The sequence below is a fragment of the Tympanuchus pallidicinctus genome, unplaced genomic scaffold (assembly GCF_026119805.1).
Source record: "Tympanuchus pallidicinctus isolate F22 unplaced genomic scaffold, pur_lepc_1.0 scaffold2, whole genome shotgun sequence".
In the NCBI taxonomy this organism is placed as follows: Eukaryota; Metazoa; Chordata; class Aves; order Galliformes; family Phasianidae; genus Tympanuchus; species Tympanuchus pallidicinctus.
Genome location: NW_026294721.1, coordinates 22,317,219 through 22,333,772, shown reverse-complemented (window position 1 = coordinate 22,333,772; position 16,554 = coordinate 22,317,219). Strand labels below are relative to the sequence as shown.

The following is a 16,554-nucleotide window of genomic DNA, read 5'->3' as shown; positions in this document are numbered from 1 at the left end:
TCAAATTCAGAAATTTCCAAACACACAAGCCAAAGAACATATTCCAAAGAAAGTATCCATGTAGAAATACTATCAAGGGATTGAAGGCTTCAGAGGGAAAAAAAAAAATGTTTTGTCAACAGTATTCTATACCATTTACAGCTCACAGGTTATCAGCACAGTGCTGTCAACTTCCACGCAAGCATTCAAAGTCACCGTCTATTTTATTGTATCAGTATGAACAGCTTGTATTTTGCTTGGGACCATCCAGCAGGAAGCAACAACCGCATGATCTGCATGGCTTCTTGGCACAGATGCTATTCTCAGTGACTCAGGAACAGCTGCCCTTTTTTCATTAAGAGAGAAAGAGAGAGAGAGAAAGGAAAGAAGGGAAGGAAGGAAGGAAGGAAGGAAGGAAGGAAGGAAGGAAGGAAGGAAGGAAGGAAGGAAGGAAGGAAGGAAGGAAGGAAGGAAAGGAAATTAAAATGAATACCCACAATAACAAAAGCAAACAAACAAATAAAAAAAATAAAAATAAAAATAAATAAATAAACAAATAAATAAAAATAAAAAAAATAAAAAAAAAACAAAGAAAAGCACTAATTGTCATAATGGGAAATTAAGAATCATACAACTAAATGTATAAATAATAATATTAAAAATATGACATAAAAGAAAACAGTGAAAATAAATGTAGTAAATAATAAACCTTTCTAATTCTCCCTCTGGACAGAGGTCTGAATGCATGTTTTACTCTCATTGGTGTGAAAAGAATATCTATTTACATTCATGCTCATAAAGAATTAATTTCAATGCTGGTGTCACCTGAAAATTTGCACTTTTAATGTACTTGTTTCCAATAACATATGAAAAACAAACTAGCAAACAAACAAGCAAACAACAACAACAACAAAATTGTATTTTGCATTATAGGAGCAACTGTATTCTAGCAAAAACAGAATGTTTTTCTGTTAGGATTAATGGACTACAGTAATATTCTGGCAAAAGCTAAATTTCAATGCTAACCTTTATTATATATGAGATTTTTAAAGGCTTTTACTATATTCAAATATAACATTCAACTAACATTATTCATGCTGCAGTGAATTGTTTCTTTGACCTAAATCAATGGCTGATATGCCCTTCTCTGTCTCAGAATATCATCTTTCAACATCTCAGAGTGTTCTACTGAAATATGCACCTCTTGGCTTTGTAATTAGATACTATCAGACTGGCAAAGTATCTCCTATCCATTAAGGTAGTTGAGGAAGAAACCTAGAGTGCATTCTAAACCCTGCTCCAGAGAAGTTTCAGTGAACAAATGTAGTATTCAAAGTCTAAAGAAAACACTGTGCAACAAAAAAAGATGTATGTATAAAAATTTGTATGTATGTATGTATGTGCCTACTTATATATTCTGAACATATGCTTGCATATCTACAAGTTTTAAATTAAGCTGCTCAATTCATATTTGGTATTGCGTAACTTATGGCTTGAATTAGAATCAGTATCCAATCAGTATCCAAGAATTACAATCTAACAAATTTTCTGATCATTATTTGAACATTTTGTTTTCTCTTTACACTCAGAAATAGAAGGGACTAAATCAGCTATGACTTCATTGTTGATGAAATTCTGAAAAGAAAAAAAATATATCATTCTGAGCATATAATTCCTGCAGGATTGAAAAGCTCTTACTATTGGCTGTTGAAACTATGTATACTGGAAACATGATTTTAAATTCTAAAAATCATCAAAATGTTTCTGCTTTTTATTATACTTCGTTAGAACATCATATTTCAAAATGCATAGTGTTTAATGAAAAGCACACATTTCAGCATGACGTGGTCTAGGTGAATATGTATAATAGTCTTTGAATGTGGTGGCTGGAGACTGAAAGTCAGTGTTGCAGAGAAAACTATCCAACGTCATGCTATGCTAATGAGTAGTGAACTAGCCTCTTTAGTCTGCTCTTTTTGATTGCCTATTTTGAATACAGGATTTAATGGCATTTTTCAGAAAGAATTGGTTCCCAGACCAGAAGGCCTCTCACAATGAACAAATCTCATGTTCCAAAGTAACATAACTTTCCTTGACAGGTAAGGTTTGTTTACAAATACAGAAAGAATTGCGAACTGCCACAGTGTGCACTACAAAATCACATTCTGTTCCTTTTCATTGTTTGTAGTTCAAACCCTCCAAAGGCTCTCACGTTCCAAAGCACAGAGTGCACTTAATTTTAAATTCAAGCACTCTCTAAAGTACTTTATTACATTAAAGCTGTTAGTTCTGTTTGCATTGTCTCCAAGGACCTGGCTCTATATCAACAATTGGGAAAATTCAGAAGCTGAACTTCATTAAGTATAGAAATCTATGCATTTTTGTAGGTCACAATAAAGACTAGTTTTCTGCAGCAGCACTACTCAAACACTCGAGGTCAAAGCATATACTGATCTTTTTTTTAAATGCACCACTTTAATAGTGCACTTTTCTTATCTAATTTGATACTTTCAGGGACCATAAATATAGGACTTGGAGTCTGTGAACCTTTTCCATTATGACAATAAAAAAGTTTCTCTCCAGTTATCATCCATAACCATCAAGATGGTTAACCAGCAAGATCCATAACCAGCAAGATGGTCTGTCAATACAAATTTACAAAATTGTTGAGTGCAACACACCCCTAAACTAGATATATGTAACAGTCCCAGGTTGAGACAGTAGTTTTGTTGTCTCCATGAAAGTTGTCAAATCACAGGTTTTCTCAGCTTTTAAGGTAGCAAAACTACTTTTCTGCCATTTGCCTGCCTACTTCGTGAAACTCTCCATCCCACAAACAGCAGACCTAGGAACATAACTATTTCCATGAGCTATATTAAAAAAAACCTGTTCTTCCACTTGATTGTGTATTCCAGCACAGGGCATGAATATTTACTTCTGTTTCAGTTTCATGGGATGAGATAACTGAGGATCTGGTCACCGAGAAGGGCAGTGATCCAAAAAGAACACGAACTCTGACTTCCTAGCTCTTGGACAGCTCTTATCTCTCTTACCTATACCTCCATCATATACTGAAGACTGTAAAATAGTACAGCTGGCATATTTAAAATTGTTCATCAGTTGCAAAGTAAAATAGATACAGAATTTCATTACACAGAAGGAACAGTTATTGTTTCTTTATGCATGCATGTAATTAATTTTTACTTCTGAGACTGTGTATTAGTTTTGTGGACATCTGATGAAAATAACGAAACTAGTAATACTGTTAGGTGTCATTTTATGAAAAAAAAAAAAAAAAGAAAGTTTTTTAATTAACATTATTATCAGCATTCAAGTCACTTGACTGAGTACTAAGAAAAAAAAAAGGGGGGGGGGGGGGAGATGAGGTAAATCTGTCTATCCTCTAACTCCAAGTAAATGAACGTTGTGAAACTTTTTGTTCCTCAAGTGATAGAACATAACATTGTGGCTTGTTTGTATCACTGCAAGCTTTCCCAAAAGCCCTTCAACGTGGACTGCTGTTCAGGAGATGTCAAAGAATTTTCATTTGAAATCAGAAAAATTACAGTACTACAGCAATGGAATAGAGGACAACACTGCCAATTCTTGCTCTTTGGAATGCTTCAGATATTCATGGAATTTATGAAGGATTCATGAAGGGTTCGTGAAGTACAAAGACTGCAGTTGAGCTTACTACCCAATGTTCCTGTTATCGTTCATCCTGCACACACCCATGAAGCCATGCTGCAAGGTGCTCTCAGTGACCCCACTTCAGATAACAGAACAGGTTATGCCCTTGGTTCATGGGTTCTACCAGATGCTCTACCAGCACAGTGCTGGCTTGGGACAGAGTGCAGTCCCTAGATAGCAAAGCATAGTAATGCTAGAGAAGTCAGCCAGGTCAAAGTATGATAGAGTGTCCTGATCAGTAGGAAAAAAAAATCAATATTCATCCATGCCTAATTGCATTTTGTTTATCAGACTTTCAGAAGCCTATCAGTATTCTCTTATTAGTGTATTTATTCTTTTCTGCAGAAGAAAGGACGAAATGAAACCTTTAAAATCATAAGCAAAAAAATTAATTTCCATGGGTAACTCTAATCTAGCTTGCAATTTTCACGGGGGTAGGAGGGAACGGGGGGAGGGGGTGTGTAGGGGGAGAGGGCGGAGAGAGGGAAAGGGAAAGGGAAGAAGAAGGCAGGGAACAAACCAACACTGTGATGCAGTGCTGGTTTCTCTCTTTCTCTCTCTTACTCTCTACTTCTCTCTCTTTATAACTGTCAATTCAACATCTCTGAGAAATCACTCCTGGGGAAGAAGAGAAGCATTTTGGGAAGATATTTTTGGAAATCACAGAATCAGAATTGTAGGGGCTGGAAGGGACCTCCGACCTCCCTGCAAAGCAGGCACCTTACAACAGGCTGCACTGGTAGGAGTCCAGGCTGGTTTTGAATATCTCCAGAGGAGAATCCACCTAGGCAGCCTGTTCCATCACCCTGACTGTGAAGAAGTTCCTTTACATATTGGTGCAGAACTCCCTATTCTCCAGTTTACTGTCCTTTCTCCTTGTCCTGTCCCCACAGACCACATGTCTCTTTGAGTCCCACACTTCAGATATTTATAAGCATTAATAAGATCACCTCTCTGTCTTCTTTTCTCAAGGCTGAATAGACCCAGTTTGCTCAGCCTTTCCTCATAGGGAAGATGCTCCAGGCCCTTTATCATCTTTGTGGCCTTTCACTGGGCTCTTTCCAGGAGATCTTTGTTTGTTTGTTTGTTTGTTTGTTTGTACCAGGCAGCCCAGAACTGGATATAGTACGCCAGGTGACACCTGACCAGGGCAGAGGGGGGGGGGGGGGGGGGGGAGTATCACCTCTCTTGACCTGCTGGTCAGACTCCTTTTCATGCACCCCAGGATCCCATCGGCCTTCTTGGCCACCTGCGCACACTGCTGGCTCATCAAACATTAGATGGGATTACAAGAAAAGAGAAGTGTTGCATTATTGCCCACAAAGGCTGAAGAGAAAGAAGAAAGAGCAGCTGAAGATACCTTTGTCCTCAGCAGTTTGAGGGAAGCGCTAGTTGTTTGCAAAAGAGTCTTTGGTAACAATGTTTAACATTCTCATCTAACATCATGCAGTACCTGTTTCCATTGTTGGAGGAAGAAGACTGAAGCCAGACAAATTGTACCTAGGTTGCCCAGAAACACATTGAACACATTGAAACTATTTTTAAGTATTTTGTCATATGGAAAGTTTTAAGTAGGTAACAGTTGAACTGTTTACTGTGAGTGTTTCTATCTTTACCTTCTTCCTATACCTTCCAGATTTCATCTTTATTTATCTTTCCAAAGATGCCCTTACAAAGGCACTGTGAAAATACAATGTTAGAATGCACAAGACAAATAGCAATGAAGCATTAGAGCCAGGCATGTTGTCGCACAAGTAATCTTTTAACAGTTGGCCTATAGAGACCTAGACTACCAATAACTTTGAAACTTCCACTAGTTACAAAAAAAATCTTCATGATTGCATCGACAAGAGGAAAATGTGACATAAATCATGATGGTGCAATTCTATTAACATCAGTAGCAAGAAAACATAATTTCAGAAAATTTTCAGTTATCACATTCACTGTGCAAAAACAGCACATAATTACTTTTCAGGGGTAAAGATTCAGTTCTTTGTCTTTTTCAGGCTCAAACTCCATGCTCTGTTCTAAGGCAGCTGTCAAGAATAATCCAAACCAACTTTCAGCAAGTTGCAGAAACATACTTCTTTTTTTTTTTGATTGATTGATCAGGTAATTGAAACCTGACATACTATCTTCCATCCTTATTATAATCTTACATGTAAAGTATGTCTCCAGAGCCAAGTGTTTCCTGAATTATGTAGCAGACAATTCAGGATTTGGGTGTTGACCCATTGCTTTAGATAAGAGTGTATCAACTACTGAAAGTAACAGAAAAGGTGATTATTTTATATCAGTCATACTGATTTGGAGCACATTTGGAGTTTTTAGATCAATCCACAGGGCTTCTAATTTATAAAGTTAATGAAACTGCAATATTTCTTAGAACATAATACATAAATGAAAATTATCTGTCACTAAGAATGTTTGGAATGTTGATTTCATAGAATTGTATTCTTGCTCTTGGGTTATCATTTTCTTCAGCACACATCCATAAAGATTTACTTGAGTGAAGTTCCATGACAGTTTCTCAGTGTATTTATACTACCAGCTATAATGTTAGCTTGTCGGGTTAGAGAAATGGCCTCAACACACATGGAAGGTACACTTGATTTTTCTGATATTTATCTTCATCTTCACTGAGAGCTTCTCAGTCTCCAATGGCAGGGTGAGAGCAATTTCACCTGTGTGTTCAATAACTTAATGTCATGAAATGAACTGATTTGGGAATAGGAGAGTTAAGAAAGTTCAAAATTGCTCTGATACTGCTCATCAAACAGCCTGTTCATCTGATTTAGTTTTTCTTTACTCTCCTCTTCCTTGATCAATTCATTCTGGAGTACCAAGATTTCCTATACAAGAGGAAGAGTGCTGGGATTATGTTATTTATATAGTATTTGCAAAATATTTTTTAAGATAATGAGCAATACTAATCTCTGAGAGCTTTACCTTATAGAAAAATTAACTTTCAGTAGGGACATACTGTTTCTGAGAAAATATTTCTTCTCACTGATGTTTTTCAGAATGTTTAACCTGAAGATGCTTGATGTCCACATTAACCTACACAGAACATATGATGCAAGCATCAGCATGGGTCCTAAAAATAATTTTTTTTGGCAGTGGGACATGTCATGTTCACCTCTGTGCCTATTCTACGTTGAAAGATTTAGTGCAGTATACTATGAAACCAGCATACAAATAGGGAAACATTTGTTTTCTGCAGATGCAATGGTGGTAAGAGAGCTATAAGCTAATTTTAGTAACATCTGATTACCTGCTATGTTTGATAAATGGCATTCAGCTGAACAGTCTGAGTGTCATTATAAACAACTTCTCTTTGGTGTAATCACTGGTGGATCAGGAAAACAAAATCTATACTTCTGCAAAACCATGTTGCAGTGTTACAGGAGATATAAACTCTCTGGTTTGCTTCTTGGGTCTTTGCATATAAAAGTATTACTAACAAATGCTTATTAAATTTGCATAGCATGTCTTAAGAAGAAGGCTGTGTCAGTCAGACACAAAGGAGAAGAAATTCAGAAAAATTCAAAGGTGGAAAATGGAAAAAAATTGCAAAACTTTGAATTCCCTTGACATCTGGATCGAAGTCCTAGTGAAAAATTATGCTAGAGACTGTTCTTCAGACTGCAATAAAATTAGGAAGAGAATTAATCATAAAGGTGTCTGAAATGTGGATATGTTTAAGTTGTAATCCAAAGAATCAAAAGGGTTTTTTTATGTTGGACACCAACAGGTGCTGCTGCAGCACAATGTGAGAATGCCTTATTTCCTCCCATTCATATCTCATTGCCAGACTTTCTCTAACCTCTAACAGAAAACTTGTGTTTTTCCTATTCCTTTCTCTTAACTTCAAAGAATTGATCAGCCTGCATCCAAAGCTTCCCTTCTTCTCCAAAAAGCGTAATTGCTCTTTCCCCCTCTTCCAGTTCAAAGCCATCTCTGAGAAGTTTATCATCCCATTTTCTTCAGGCCTGCAGAAGAGATTTGCATTTTCTTCAAGACTGCCAGCACACAGAAGCCTTCCTTTTCCTGCTCCTCACTTTCTGGTTTATTCTCTAGAGATAGTACATCACTGCTACACTTGACATTTCTGGCAGCTATTGAGGCAGTGATTTAAATGAAGTCCTTATTTTTGCATAAGATTTGCATAAGGTCAAAATTACAAACCTATGCTGCAGGCTGAAAGAATAACTGACTGCTAGAGATTTCCCTGATGCCAGCTCGGGAGGGTTGTGGCTCCTCGTTACCCTTCAGATGGAGCAAATGTTGAATTAGCCAAAGTGTAACAGGAGCCTAGTAGGGAACTCACAACAGAATAAATAGAAGAAATACATATCTGTCTTAAGACTTGTGTGGGCAACAAATTGGGCAGGCTCAGTTTCTTCAGATATCCCAACAAGAATCTCTCCTCTCCCTCTGTAAAACAAGTCCTGTTAATTGTAGCAGAATCCATCTGTAAATGATCTGTTTGCCTTTCTGGTGCAAACCAACGCCATAAGCAAAAAAATGGGCTAGAATAAGACAGAGTCAAAATCCTCAAAGTTTTTTATCAGTCACAGTTTATTCCTGAAATGGGATGAATTCAGAGCATTTCTTCCTTTTCTGGTAGGACTGTTAGGAATTCTCTGAACCCATGCAAATGCGTGCATCTAACCATCTTAGCTCTGTCAACATAGGGGATTTAAAACTATTGTAGAATACCTTCAAAGCCATTCCTGAAAACCTTCCAAACCCTAGCAATCAAACATTCCTCTCCTTTCTTTCTGATATAGTCTTACACATTGCATAGCTAGCACCTGAGATTTTTTATGAACTATTTAATTCATCTGTGACAGTTCACCAGCCCTGATGCTCATCACCACCTTTCTTCCTTCAACTTTCTCCTTTGACCTATCCTTACAGATAAGTCTTGTACATGTTGACAGTGAGCAACACTGCTGATAACATTCTTTCTAAAACAGATTAACGGCTACAAATCTGCCTCAAATTTGGGGGCTGAAACAATTGATAGCAGACACCTGGTTTGACAGCTGAGGACCAATTGAGCATGCAAAGCAATTATCTTAACCTATAAATAGTGAGCAACCCAAGGCTCCCCTTTGGGCTAGTGGTGGTCCTCTTTGTGCAGGAGGGCTGAAACCAGGTGATTGTTGTGGTCCTTTTCAACTCCAGGCTGTTCTATAAAGTTCTCTTGCATGGTAGCTGGCTGTATAATAGGATTTTCCCTTAGCAGGGATGCTTCTTGTGATTATGCCTGCATGAAGATCTTTTACACCTTGATATCAAGATGCCTTTCTAATTCAGATCCTTGGTAAGTGACTGATTGCTTACTCTAGACTTTGTTAGCTTCCCTATGATCACCTCTTAGATTAGTAGTTTTAGGCTTTCTTTGCCTTGCTAAGGTCCCATCTTGTTTGATTTTTTGTGCATGTAATTCCTTAAATGTAAACTGTTGACAAAGTCTGGGTCTAGAAGTGAATTCAGCTATACCCGGGCTCAATGATTACAAAACAATGTAATGTTATTTTGCTGTATGAACTATGTGACTGTTTATGGGTCTGAACATTCACTGTATTTAAAGTCACATTAACTCCAGTAGCATGTCTGATCTATGCAGAGCTTTCAAGTGATCTTTCTGAGAATTTATGTATTACAATAATAATAAAGCAAAAGAAAAGATCTGGTTTTCTACATTGATCACTTGCAGCAGTTTACCTGCTGCTCTAAAGACAGAATGTGTCTGTGGCAGTTTATGCAGTGTACTTTGTACATGAGAAAAGTATAGACACATTTAAGTATCTGGAAAAATGGAAAGCCAAATAAAATAGGTAAACAAAGATGATAGGTTTGTAGTATATAATTCTTCCAAGTTTTCTGTGTCTACTAACACAACAGAGAACAGACAAACTAGAAGATCTTTGCTACTTCTCCAAATTACCTTGAAAATATAACTAACTAATTTAAGGGGGGGGGGGGGGGGGGAAGGGGGAAGTCTACTACATGTTACTGGAAGAAATATTGCCATCAGTAAATTAAAAATGTATGACTGGAGCTGCATAGCATCTGCCTACATAAAGCTGCTTCTGTAGGTAGTGAGGGAGGCCAGAGGACTGAAACAATGAACCACAGATGGATCATGTAAATTGTTCAGACTTGTACATTTAATACTGATGTTATTTTCAAATCCTGGTAATCTAAGAGTGAGGCTTTGTTCTTGATGATATCTCTACTGTTTAATTTCCTATTGCTTAACAGTTCAATTACTGCTTGGTTATGTGTAGCTATATGGAGAAGAACTGTTATTAAACATTTGTTCAGCATTTATTTTACCTCTCTCTTTATTGCTGGTAACACTGAGAAACAGGATAAAATGAGAGAGGATATTCAATAGAATAGAATGGATTTTCTCAATCAAGCTTTAATTTTATATACGTTTTTTTCTGGGTCTTTCTGTTTTCTAGTTCAAGCCTAAAAAAGAAGGTGGGCTTCAAATAAAAGCGTGTAGGTCAACTTGAAAGAGCTCTGACTTGTATTCAGTATCTGGCCAATTACCCAAAAACAGAACTTTATCTATACTTACTTGCTTATGTTTGAATACATATATGAAGTACCTAATAAATTACTAACTGTTTTTCTTGCATGCTAAATTACTGTCAGTTCACGTACTAGGTTTTATTTTGGACTTCCTTTCTATTAATATGAGTAGGATTTTTTGAATACTTTTTCTTTTCTGGAGTAGAAACATTGTATCCTAGTACTTGGACTCTGGTATGAGTCCAATTGACTCCTAACTGACAAGTAAGTTCTAAGATTGACTTGTATACAATTTATCATTATGTCACGCTGAATTACTACAGAAAAGCGCAATACGTTTGTCTTACACAGCATGCTCAGTTTCAGGGACCAAATCCTATCTTCTTCAGTCATAAGACAGCTCTTACTCGTCCTTATTTACCACATTGTTCAAGATATCTTGAGTTGCCTGTCCAGGTAGGATTATTGGAAAGCTTGTGTCCTACTTGAGAATATCTTTTAAGGATGGTTTTAGACAGTAGTGAAGTAAATCAGGGCTTGCTGAGGGCTGCCAGATAAAGATAAAGCTGTTTGATACCTCAAATCATGTGAAAAAGTCAGCAAAAGGCACGGCTCTGAATGAGAGCTGTTTGAGCATGCTGCTCCCTTCTGCCTATAATCACTGCTGCTTCCCTCAGTGGAACACTTCATACTGCAGGATTGTGTTGATCAGCAGCAAGTGGCTGTTATGAAAACTAGTGTCTGCTCTGGCCCATTTCTTTTTAAATTGGCTGTAACTTTGGGAAACTATTTTTGTTTGCAGGCACATGAATTTTAAAGGAAAAGGTTGCTTCACTGTCCTTCTTGGTCAGATTGATTTCTGTTTTAAGAAATAATTATTCTTTATACTTTCTCCTGTCTTTCATTAATCCTTCATTTTTTTCCAAAATATTTCTTGAGTAATCTTATATGTTGAAGAGGCATGTAAATAATAATAATATATATTGATCTCTGATAATTATTTTACACTTAAACAGAGTTGCAGTGAGCTTGCACATTGATCCCCTCTGCAATTTCCAAACATCAGCTACAGTTAAAAGGTATTGCTGGCCTATGCAGGTGAACTCCAGTCTATTGAGCTTCTTACAGATGGAATTCATCAAGTTGCTCGCTGGAGAACAAACTGGTTGGTAGCTGGGATCCCATTCATGATGTGACATACCTCTGTTGTCTTTGCCACAATATGCTTCATAAGATGAATAGAGTTTCTTCGCTATACCACAAAAAAGAAAAAGAAAAAAAAAAAAAAAAAAAAAAACACATACAAAACAAAAGAATAGGCCATGACCTGTATCTTATTTGTACCAGTGCTGCAACTGGTAAATTTCCTAGTGATAAAGATAATGCACGAGTACAAACTGTCATGAAAGAAAGCTCCTGTCATTTGGATTTAATCAGCTGGAAATTTACATTGTGAGTTAATTATGCCTGCGGTCAGTCTGTCTTACAAAACAGAACTATTTCGTCTCTCTCGGACATCAGCAAAAGAACAGAATAGCATAAATGGATTAAGGTACCACTTCTAACCCGCAATTAGCAGCAGGAAAAAACTCCATCATAATCAATTCTTTTTAATTTACCTTTCTGTTCAGTAAAGCATTGAACTTGGTGCTTGAAGGTCTTTTCCAGCCTAAATATAAATCAGAGGAAAGATTTTCAAATGAAGTCTAATTTTGATTTGGAATACGCCCTGGAGTTTTTGAATCTGGCAGATATCAAGCTTTCTGTCAGAGTTTATTGTTTTATTCTTATGAACGGCAACTAGAAGGAGATGCACTGAGATTCTGAAGCTCATAAGAAATATTGAGCAAAACTGGGAGACCATCAGTCTCCTCATATGCTTCCTTTTCTTTTCCAGATATCTGGCACTTAAGTGGAACATGGTGTGATTTTTTTTTTTTTTTTTTTTTCTTTCCCATGGCTCTATAAAACTTCTACCTGAAAATTCTACTCATCTTTGCTGAGATAAAACATGCTAACCTTTAACAAGTTGATGTCATCCTTTTTCTGCATGGTTAAGAAAAAAATGCAATTTTTTTAGATGCATGCAGAGCACTGTATCACCACTGTGTTTTGAGTGAAACAAAGAGCAAAGTTGAGCTGTCCACTGCCTAAGAAAAGCCTTGACAGAGCACTGACTCTGCCTTACCCTAAAGCAACGGAGCCATATCATTCAATATGTGGTAGTGGTGAAAAGGAAACCCTTCATGTTATAGCACTTAATTCTGTATTAGCATTGAGTGATGAGGGACCTAAATTACTTTACAAAATTGGAACTCTCAGCTATCTCCTTGTTACTTAATATCTAGAGATTTGATGCTTCTAATTCTAAGTAATTAATTGCTAGTTAAACACCCAAGATCTTACTTTATATTGAAGATACATCTGCATTGCACGTGTGTGGTGCTTTATTCCTTTTCTAATCTGATGGATTCCTAAAAGAAATGTAGAGCTGGAGACCTTCATGCAGACAAAGGAGGAGCTTCTAGACAGCATACATAAACTAGTTCTGCTCTGGAATAACCTGTACTGTCATTGCCAGCTTAGATATACAAAAAGGGACATCATGACTCATCCACCACTACTGTGTGAGCAAAAAAGAATAATCTCAGTAGTGCACAATTATAGGCATTGTTGCTAGAAAAACCGAAGCTGTAGGATTTTTTGGCATTTTTAACCAGATAGATAAGATGTCTGAAAATCTGAATGTGACAGGTTGTATGCTTCCTACCAATTCCTCCACCTGTTAGACAAAATGTCTACTGATATAGTTATAATGTGTATGTATCACTTCAGCAGTTGGAATAACTTTTTTTTTTTTTTTTTTTTTAGCAGGGACAATATGAGCAGCTTAATGCTGTGGTCTGAATCAGAACTTGGGCAATATGTATTTTTTTAAATGTAAGTTGTTATTATTACTCATCTCCTACAGTAATATTCCTTCAATAATAAATGTATTGTGGACAAAGAATATTAATGTAAAAGCAGTTGCTGTGATAGTTTAGCTTTGGAGCAATGCTTCCATTTTCCCTTTGCATAGCTATTAATCAATCTCCTGCATCAAATCTGTATTGTTAGGATAGTTTGGTTAGGTCATAGTTGGACTTGATCTTCAAGATCTTTTCCAATCAGAGCAATCTATGATTCTATATCAGTAACAACACTTATTCTAACATCACCGTCTGTTATTACTTCAAAAGGCAAACTGCTAGAGCTACTGTGGATGAAATTATCTGGTGGAAGACACTACATGGTTATACTGTTTCTAGTCAGTGGCAACAAAAAAAAAGACATTGTCACCTGTGTGCAGCTGCGAATATTGAGCTGAAAGAGTACACTTCTAGTCCACAGTCTCTCTCATGAATATTTATGAGAACATTATGCACCAAGGAAGTTGTTGAAAGCCTGACCATCCAGCAGATACAAATCCATCACCACCACTGCAAAATCTTGCAGGCATTTGAACAATCATTTTCTGAACAAACAGTTTAGGAGGTGACTTTTTTTTTTTTAATCATCATGAATGTCTAAGTTTATGACTTGGAGAGGCTGTTGGTTATATTTTTGGACTACTGTAGGATTTAGCAATTGGATTTTTGCCAGTGTGTATTTGGAGATAAAGGGCACTGGCCCACACCTGGAAAGGGATGTTCTCCAGGAGCAGACTTTAAGACCTGCTATACGTGGAAGGAACTCTACTGGTAATGGTTAAAACTTCTCGTTGTCACTGTCAGTCTGTCTCTTGTGATATTTTGCACTTGAACAAAATGTTTCACAGCTGTCTGTATGGCCAGGAGGGAGAGTCTTTGTCATTTGGGATGTGAGCAGCCAGGCAGGAAAAGAACATTTTATTTTAAAGGCTGTAACTGCAGGTGTAGAAACAGACCGCTTTCTTCACCACAGAAGTTGCTCAAGGAAATAGGTATTTACTAAGTAATATTGCATGACTCTTGTCTATTCTTAACGTCTTTAAAGCTTGTACCAGTCTTCAACTCTTAAAAAGATATTTCTTTGCCAGCATTGATTTGCCACTGCAAGAGAAAACATTGCACTTAGCATTACCGTTGTAGGAATATTGGCCAGTAAGTTTTCCCGTTTTAATTTGTGATGAGGGGAGAGTGAGCAAGTTTGCATGCAGTGTTACTGTGGGGGTTACAGAAGACATACTGTTTTGACATTATGATGGATGCTGTCTCTAGATATCCTTACAAAGAAAAATTGTACTAGATTTGTTAAAATTATTTTCCAAAATCTGTACTAGCAATGCAGATGGCTTTTGTGTCATCTTTCTTGTCATGTGTGAAATGAGTCTCTACCTCACTGACTCCAGCTGCTCATCTGTGACCATTTATGTTGCTTTATATCATGGAAGGCATGAAGACATGCTGTGACAGGCTCTCCAGAATACAAGTGTGCAGAGGTCTGCCACTTTGGCTGAAAAGCTGTATTTTTTTCTCCTGCCTGTTTTCCAAGTTACCAGCCTGAGGATGCTGCCCTAATTACTATTTAAATTATAAGGTTTAGGAGATTTTTAGTAAGATTTTACTTTTGTGCTTTTTACAATCTAGTTTGGATGTTTCTTCATGCATGAAAGTAATATTCTTCTCTCTGACAAATTACATTCTAAAGCACGTTTTATTGCACTTAAGCTAAAAATTTATGGGTTGTCAAACTTAACAGTCACATATTAAAACTCCAGGCAGAAAAAGCAGCATCTCTTTAACCATTTAGTTTTTCCAAACCTCTAATAGTTTACCTTGTGCTGGTGAAGTGTATAATGAACTGTCAGCAGTAACAGACTAATGTCAGAGCAGGCTGTTGACATACTAGAACTGTCCAGCAAACATTGTATTTAAATAATGCATGACTTCATCTCTTCTCCCTTAAGGAAGAAGGTGGTCATTAATGACACCTACATGACAACTGAATCAGCAGCAGGTGACTCCTGAAATGTCTTTTAGGGCAACTGTTAAAATGCTGCTTTTCTGTGTCACTGTAACAGAGCATTTATCTGGCACACATCTCTTTGTCTAACTAGATTTTGCAAATATCACTTTTGCAAACCTTAATGAAGAACTGAAGCAATTCTAGGTTCACCGAACTACAGGGAATTGTAGCATAATTAATTTGCTAATAAGTGCAATACTTTTTGTGGCATAAAATGGAATCTTTAGTATGTGATTGCAGAACCACACCACCAAAGTAAATAAAATTCCTCACTCTTTAAAACTAATATTTCTGGGAAAAAAAAATTAGTTCTGTCCTCTTTATCATATTTTTGCAGTTGCACAGCTGTGTGATTGTATAAACTAGTGACAAATTGGGCCAATGTAGCAAAATATTTCCTTCCTTAATTGCAAATATAACTAAAATATGCCTCACCTGAGATACTCAGGTGCAGTGGAGACCCTTAAGTATCTGATTGTGAGGTAATTAATTTGCACTCAACCGTCAGCAATGAATGTACAAAACTGATACTGGTAATTAAGCATAATAGGATGGTTCACGTAACTAAAATCAAGAGGATGGGAAGCATATATGGCATTTTCACCTTAAGTGTCTCTGCTTATGACTCTTCAATTCAGAGAATTTCCCAAGGCCAGCATGCTTAGGAATTGTGCACAGTACAGTCAGGAGGCATCACATTCCATTTGGCATTCATGTTTGCTGCCAGAGAGCAAGCACACTGGTTTGTTCTCTTCAAAAAGAAGGCATACAGAGAAGTAGCAGAACATTTCTATTTGCAGTCTTTTGAATCATGTCTACATACTTCGATCTCATCCCTAACAAGCAAGCTACAGGCTCTTCTAATATGTTTCCATGTTAAACAAATGTCATCACAGTATAATGCTTAAGTGGGAAGAATAAAGAAATAGGAATTAAGCATGATGCTGAACTGTAGTATTTGGGATGGCAAGCTGAGAGTCAGCATGCCTGTCCCCCACTCCTGTCCTAGTAACTTATTCATGCTGTCTGTCTTGTGACAGCCTCGCTTGGAGCTGCCTCCCACCACTGCCTCCTGCAGACATATTCCGTAACAAAGCAGCATCTGCTTATGTGCATTTTTGTGTAGGATCAGATTCACTGCACATGCTCAGAGGACACCTACTGCATGGAGACCTGCAGGTGAGCCAGGCAAGGGAAAGCCTGTTTTGTAGTTCACACAGGGTGTGTAGGAGGGAGCTGTCAGGTCCTGTCAATGATGAGATGCAGAGGCATGGCCAAGGCAGATCATTAGTCAAATTTTCATTTAATAAAAGACTTTTACTGCCTTTCAGAGAAGGTGGTTTG

At 37.2% G+C, this 16,554-nt stretch overlaps 1 protein-coding gene across 1 annotated transcript in view; it reads right to left on the bottom strand.

The window, feature by feature from the left end:
- The window catches only part of GRXCR1 (glutaredoxin and cysteine rich domain containing 1), a 34,038-nt gene that overhangs the window by 10,896 nt on the left and 6,588 nt on the right, over positions 1–16,554 (bottom strand). The window contains exon 2 of the mRNA XM_052682520.1: positions 13,938–13,940. Coding sequence (XP_052538480.1) covers positions 13,938–13,940 — 3 coding nt within the window. The remainder of the gene's footprint in view (positions 1–13,937; positions 13,941–16,554) is intronic.